We start from the raw sequence: 7,780 nt of genomic DNA on the forward strand, positions 1-7,780 counted from the left end.
ATGCAGCTTTAAGGCAGATGCTCCTGAGTTTGCTGCACTTTTAACAGGACATAAAAATGGTGAAAAAGTTATACTTTTGTGCATTATAAAGCTTTGGTGTCCCTATGTAATAACATGAGAAAGCAACACCCTAAAAGGATTTGGATGCAACTGTGGAGAATGGTATATGTTCTTCGCTGATGAGGGGCTCCATTACCGCTAATAGTTCTAGGGTAAGTGGAACAAATGTGTATAGTAGTAGCATGGAGACAAGGTATGTGTGGAAACAGTACAGATGTGATCCAGCACTGCTACAGGAAGAACTCTTTGGGAAGAATAAGGGGGAAGAAGAGTAAAACAAGCTGCTAAACAAAAACAAAAAAAGGGAGTAGGAGGGAGAGATTATCTGCTTTTTATCCAACCTCCCCTTAAAAACCTATCCATTTCCAACCTTGACTACACCTGAGCTGCTGTTCATGCCCATAGCTATTTCCAGAGGCATCATCATGAGCAGCAGCACAGTGAAATAGACATGACCCTCGGTCACATTGTTTCTGGCAAACCACTTGCAGAGTACTAGAGGCAGGAGAATCAATTGCATTCTCCTGTAGCTATAGTATAGGGGCAAAAGATACTTAGGACAGGACAGGACAGGAAAGAAGATACAGACTTCTCCCCCTCTTCCTACATAACATACTCAGCAGCGGCAGATCACATCTGTACTCCACCAGTAATCCAGGAATGTAGGACAATCATGTCAGTTATCTCTAGATCTGCTTCTTTTAGGGACAAGAGGGAAGCATTATGGGAGAGCTGAGCAGTAATACAGACATGATCCTTGCTGCAATTATCTCTCAATCTCATAGTAAATTTAAATTCCTCTGACACTGATAACTGTGACTAGAGCCCTGCAAATCTGCGGGTATCAGCTTTATATCCGTGGACCATTTTTGCAGATAGCATCGTGGATGCGGATACAAAGTTTGTATCTGCGCAGAGTTCTGTCAGTAAGAGACATGCAGCCGCTGTGAGGAACTGCGGTGCAGACCCTCCACCTGCCCTGGGCAGGGGACTGGGACATGGGCTGGGGGCTGTTCAGGCCTCTCACCCTGGGCAGGTTCAGGGTCCGCCGTGGCTCCCCATACTGCCCAGCCGGCTCTTACCATGCCCAGGCTGCGGCTCCAAGCTGCCCCCACCCGAGCCGGGTCAGAGAGAGACAGCTGGCAGCAGTGGGGAGCCTGGGTCCCTCTACCTGCCCTTGGTGGGAGAGCCTGAGGGGTGGGGAAACTGGGTGGGCTCCCAGCCTAGGACAGGTGGAGGGACCCAGATTCCCCACAGCTGCCCGCCTGGCTCTCACCGTGGCTGGGCTACGGCTCCGAGCCGCTCCCTCCCCCCACCGGAGCACCATGCTGACAGCTGTGGGGAGCCTGGTTCCCTCCACCTGCCCTGGGCGGGGGGCCTGAGCAGCGGGAGTGGGAGCTGAGAACAGCCCACGGCCATGTCCCTGCCTCCCAGGCTCCCTGCCCGGCTGAGGGCAGGTGTAGGGTCCGTTACTCCGTGCGGGCTCCCCACAGCTGCTCACGCAGCTCTCCCTGACCGTGCTTCAGCAGGGGCTGCCTCGGAGCCGCAGCCCGGAGAGGGTAAGTAGAGCCCCGCAAATCCGTGGATAGCTGCAGATATCTACATCTGCGGACAATTTTTGCGGATCGGCTGCAGATATACATTTTTGTATCCGTCCAGGTCTCTAACTGTGACTACAGTTCTTAGAACATCTATTACTGTAGTTATCCTCTATTGCAGACATGGCACAAATACTGTGTTTTCTCAGTTCTACTATAACAAGGCTTTTCTTTGTTAGTTTCTTTGAAAAACAGGAAGAGTTCAAAGGAACTACTATATACTATACATTTAGATTCTAAAGAGTCTTATACCATCAAAATGCAACAACTTTAACACAGGCAAAATATTTTGGTCTAAAAAATTAGAGGCAAAATTATATTTAAAACATTTCCAAAAATATTATCTCTTATAGGTCTCCACATATTACCAATGCATATTCTAAAATACCCTGCTTAAATAAATAAGTCTACATTTATACTGACAAAGCAAATGTCAGCCCTGGCTAATACAGCAAGTGCTACAGAAAAACAAAGCTGATACTATAGAAAGGATTCCATATCACATTCTTACATACAAATACAAGAACTTTTTAATATTCACTTTCAACTCTGCTCTCTCCAATATTGGGAATAAGATTTTTTTTCTTGTACAGATAAAAGCAGTTGGTGGAGGTGAACAAGTGCAGGATCACTACTTTTTAATTAACCTATCAGGCTGCCTACTAATCAGGTGCAGTTATCTTCTCTGCAGAAGCCTGCATGTCCTGGAGCCCATGATTTTCCACCAGGGAACAATCATGAAGGCAACAACATAAAGCACAGAAATCAATTAAAAAACAAGAGAAAGAAAGTAAAGAAATGTATAAAAAGGGAAACACTCTACCAGCTTTCATGTTTACCCCGCTCAATTTTTTACTCTTTCTTGGGCCAACTTTCAATTTGATTAAAGATATGATTTAAGTACGATTTCCCCACATCATTAATAAAATGTTAACCAGATGGGCCAAAACAAACATCTTGAACTCAAACCGCATTTCAAGTTTCAGTGCATGGGGAGATGTTCAGATCTGAATCTGACATTCTGGTTTTGGTTATAGACTGGATCCAAAACTGGAAGGGACTTATTTTGCAATTCAGGTGCAGCGAAAATCTCCTCAGAAAAGCCACTCTCAAACAATGTCCTCTCAAAATAGCACCAATCTCTGGAGAACAGTTCATCTTATAAGATTTTCACCATCTCTAGAACAGCTCAAGATTTCTGTACCATCAGATCTGAAACTTAGCCCTGATTTGGCACTGACCTCGGAACCTAGTCTAAACACTACCAGGATCTTCCAGACATTGCTTCTTCAGCCATCTAATACTTTCACAAACTGTCACCATGCATTTCTCATTCTAAGCCCCACAAGTCTCTCCAAACTGCTTGGATTCCCTCAAGATCCCAAACATATTTCTCTAGGGTTGTCTCAATTTCAGAATCCTACCTAAAGCTATTTTTCAGTGAAGGAAATAAAATCTTCAAATAGCACAGTAAAAAAATAGAAGGCTGCAAAAGGAATTCAGGGTTTACTTCCAATAAATACATTTGGGGAGGCACTTTTACTTTAAATACTTTGACACCACTCTCATTGCTTTATAAAGAACATACTCGTTATATGATACAACAATAAGTTCAGTGGTTACTTTCTCTTCACATCAAGTTTGTATATATAGTAAATAATATTTTACATGTATATAGTATTTGGCACCAGAAAAGATCCCACGGAGCTTTACAATGAACAAGTATTTGTAGCACCGTCATGCCCACCTCAAAAGACAACCACATTAAAAGAGCAAAAATGTGACTTTAGAGGATAAACTAAAAATGATGGGGGGGGGAGAGGAGACGCCAGCAGAATAACTGAAGTGGAAAGGAAGCTGTTTAACTTGAACACCAGCATCCTGAAGGGGCTGCTGATCAATGAAGAGCCCTATGTTACCAGTGTGACAGGTTCAGTCACAGAGACCCCCTTGGGACTGTCACCTGATGTGCTGAATTTGCCTCTGAGCCAGTTTTCCCTGCCATCTTGAGCCAGACACGCTAGCCAGCTGCAAATACAGACCCAGGTCTGGTCCACACCCCCAAAACTGCAGACTTTAACCAAAAACTGCTCAGCAGATCACCTCTCTCATGCTTATCTTTAGTGTATTACAAATAAAACAAACAATCAATGAGTATGGTTCACATTTTCCCGTACCAGATCGGTTTTGCTTAGAAGACCAAATAACTCTATACTGAGACATTCCAAATAGGAAACAGCAGCTACTTGAACACACATATGGCAAAATAATGTCAAACGGCCAACTAGAAATCCAAGATGCTCATCACTCATAGGTAAGGATAAGATTTTGTCACGAAGGTCCCGGAAGTCACAGATTCCATGACCTTCAGAGACTCGTGTGATATTTTCCACTTCAGCCCTGTGCTACTGAGACTGGGGGGGGCGGGGGGAGGGGCAGAAGCCCTGAGCTGCCATGAGCGGTGGGTGCTGGATTCCTCCCCTCCCGGCAGCAGGCCTCAGTCTCTCATCCCCCACCATGGGGCTCAGGCTTCAGTCATCCCCCCGTCAGGCCCCACCCAATTGGTCTTAGTAATTTTATTTCTTAAAGTATTTTAAAAGCATTTTAGCTTCTGTGAATTTTTGTTTATTACCCACGACCGGTGACTTTTACTAAAAATAACTGTGACAAAATCTTAACCTTACTGGTAGGATTTTATATGTCTTCTCACATTTAACAAGCTTCCAGTGCTTCATACTAACCAAATATAGCAAAATTAATTAAAGTAACATTGCCATGCAAATACACCAACTTTGATGGCAAAAAGAAACTGCCATTAATTCAATCTCTGAAAGAGATATTCTGAGTTAATTCCTTAGCAGGAGTTGTCAGATATCCATGGTGATCAAGTTATAGAGTAAGTACACAGAAAGAAAATAACGAACCAAAGTTTTAGAACACAAAGAACAGTGCTAGAGACAAAGACTGTTATGAAGAACAAAAGATAAGAATTGTGCTTCAAAGTAGCTGCTCAACAAAAAATGTTAAGATTCTCTTATGAGACAAATTAAGATGAAATGTAACTTACTGGTAAGGTCCCTGGTAGAGAAGCATCAAAGAAAGATACCAAAGAATTAGGTGGTGCTGCAAACTGGACTTGGGAGCCAGAGAAAAGCTTTGAGTTGGAACTGATCTGTGCATGAATTTCCAGACCTACCACTGCTACCCATGGAGCAACACTGAAAGAGAGGGGGAAAGTAAATATGATTAGCATATATACTCTATTAAACCTCCATAAACTTCTAAACACTACAAGACCAAAAAACCCTTGCAATACCATGTGGTAGTACTGTGCTGCTGATCCATAATAAATATTGAAGGGAAATATGAGGCAAACTTTTTCATTATATACAAGTAGAGGATGATAAGTAGGAACAATTATATAAGTAAGAAAAAAAAATAAAGGTCTAAATCCGTGAAATCTTACTCATATGAGTAGCATCAATGAGGCAAACCAACATGAGTAACAGCTTGCTTGATCAATCCCCAATTTTATACCCAACAGAAATTTTAAATATGAATTGCATTTCATGTACTTTGATAAGTCTCCAACAAACAGGTGGCATATCAATTATGTATACATTATCAGCTAATTACGTGCAAGTTGGAAAAGGTTTGTACTGTATTAGCATAAATATTAATAGTCTGATAATAAAGAAATCATAATTTCCACTGGAGAGCAACTGCTCTCTGAACATACTCCACAAGAATGAGCTTCTACATATCATCTGAAAAGTAATTGCAATTCTCACATCCATAACCTTTACATAGGCAAGAGATGGGGGTCACCTTCACAGTGTGAATTGCTTGACAGTTTCTGAGAGTAATTATCCGGCCTTGTACAAATGAAGTGACACAAATATAGTATTTCACTGGTGAAGTCAGGTTTGTATAACAAGATACTAAAGCAATATTAAGTACCTAGATGTAGTCGATAAGTGGGCTATGGAAAAACATTGAACAAATACATCAAATGCAGCATTTCTTTCAAAAGTGAACACAATAAGCTTGAGCTGTCAAGACTTGAGTTCAGGGTTTTGTCTCTCTCCTTCAACCACTGACTACATCACTACCAAAAACTGAGTAATGGGATGGAAATATTATTACTTAGGATTATTTTCAGGAATTTAAATAAAGTATTTTACAACAAATAGTTTTTCTCCATGTGTTGACTGAGATTACAAAATCATATTTGTAAAAACAAGGCTCATTAGCTATGTTTCAGACAGCAGGTAGAATATCTAAGGCCCTAAATCCAAAAACTCTTACAGGTGCTTAACTTTACTACTTTGAGAAATCCCATTGATTTCAGTGAAACCAGTGGGAACAAAATTAAAAAGACAACTCATGATAGTAAAGTTAAGCACATGAGTAAGAGTTTGCATCATTAGGGCACCTAACTTTGCTTTCATTATTTATGCTGTTTTCTTTCTGCATTTATCTCAACAAGGAATCATATTGGATTGGCTTGTGGTGGCTTGGCAGGCAGTTACTTGTTTATGGTGGCTGCAGTGTTATGCTCCAAAGGCTCAGGTTTCATTAAAAAAAAAAAAAAATTAAGTACTGTATCTAGCTATTAAGTTTGAAACCAGTGATATTTACCTATATCTGCAGAAGGCCTGAAACAATAGCTCTGATGAATGTGGACAGCTTGCGCTCATGTGAACAGAATCTTAATTTTGAATCAATTATGTTAATTTTAATATCAACATTAAACTACTTCATTGCTGATCAAAGTACATACAAAAGTAGAGGTGTGATGAAATTACAAGTACCTGCACAATCTACTGAGAGTGGCATCTCATTTCTTTGTTGTGAATAGGTGGAAATTTAGCCTCTCTCACTTACCACCTCACATTTCAACCTCTGATCTCAGTTCAGACTCTGAAAAACAACTGATCTGTTTAATATGCGTTTATAGCCTGTTCCTAATCAATTTCACAACTATACTGCAATGTTTGGTTTGCAAACACTGCAGAAAAATGATTGCTTAAAATGATTTTCACTAGGATTTTCAAGTATTTCATGGAAATATTTCCATGACTCAAGTTTGGAAAAAGCTTATTTTTACCTAAATTTTGGGCATACTTTGACCTGAAAATATCCCCTAAAAATCTCCCTGCTAACATAGTGGTTTTTTTCCCCAGAAGCTTTCTGCATTAAGGCCCTTATCCTGCATTCAGATGCACATAGTCAGAGCCTTGGTTTCCACTCAGGTGCAAAGGTCTCTACATGAACATCGGATTGTATCAGAGCTGCAACTTCCCTGAACAGGAAGACCCCATAATTCTGTACGGTGCTTTATCTATATTAGGTTTATCTAAGAAGCCAATCACTGTAGCATACAACTGCACCTGATGCCTATGTTAAATAATGTTTAAATTATCAACTGGTGCAGGAAAAGCACAAACCCAAATTCAAATCCTGGCGGGTGGTGAGCTTCCAAAATCTCCTTTGATTCTGAACGTTCTTAAAAACCAGTTATTTTGGCAACAGGAATAAGATGTTCTAGTGTCTGATCTACTAGAACTGGTGGGAAACTGGGAAAAGGAAGGGGGAAACTTGGGTGGTGAGGTTATGAAACTGGAGGGGAAGGGGTACATAACTTGAGAGCTGATATTGAGAATAACTGAGGAATATTAATGAGATGTGAAACGGTGGGGGAATCCAAATAAGGGCATGATATTGGTGAGTATAGCAGGAGGCGGGGAAACTGGGGCAGAAGTTTCAGGGTGGTGAGATGGGTACAGTAGTGTTACCATTCGTCCGGATTTACCCGGACATGTCCTCCTTTTTGTGCTAAAAATAGCGTCCGGGGGGAATTTGTAAATCACTCAAAATGTCCGGGATTTCCCCCCTCCCCGGCAGAGCAGAGCGAGCGGCTGGGAGGGCTGCAGGAAAGTCACGGGCTGGACTCTGGAGCAGCTCCTCCCCACCCCCCTCCCTCCCTGCATTCTGAGCCGGCAGCTCCTCCTCCCCTGCAGCCCAGTGTCCCGGTCAGGCAGCACTGTGCAGGGCCAGGGACCGGGTTGTGTGTTGTGCTGGGGAGTGCAGCCACGTGTCCGGCTCGCACAGAGCCCAAC

General features: G+C 42.0%; 1 protein-coding gene across 1 annotated transcript in view; it reads right to left on the reverse strand.

Annotated features, from left to right (window-relative positions):
* Positions 1–7,780, reverse strand: part of GATB (glutamyl-tRNA amidotransferase subunit B) — a 54,526-nt gene that overhangs the window by 45,864 nt on the left and 882 nt on the right. Inside the window, exon 2 of the mRNA XM_034770701.1 lies at positions 4,726–4,876. Coding sequence (XP_034626592.1) covers positions 4,726–4,876 — 151 coding nt within the window. The remainder of the gene's footprint in view (positions 1–4,725; positions 4,877–7,780) is intronic.

Source organism: Trachemys scripta, chromosome 5 (genome assembly GCF_013100865.1).
Source record: "Trachemys scripta elegans isolate TJP31775 chromosome 5, CAS_Tse_1.0, whole genome shotgun sequence".
Classification (NCBI taxonomy): Eukaryota; Metazoa; Chordata; order Testudines; family Emydidae; genus Trachemys; species Trachemys scripta.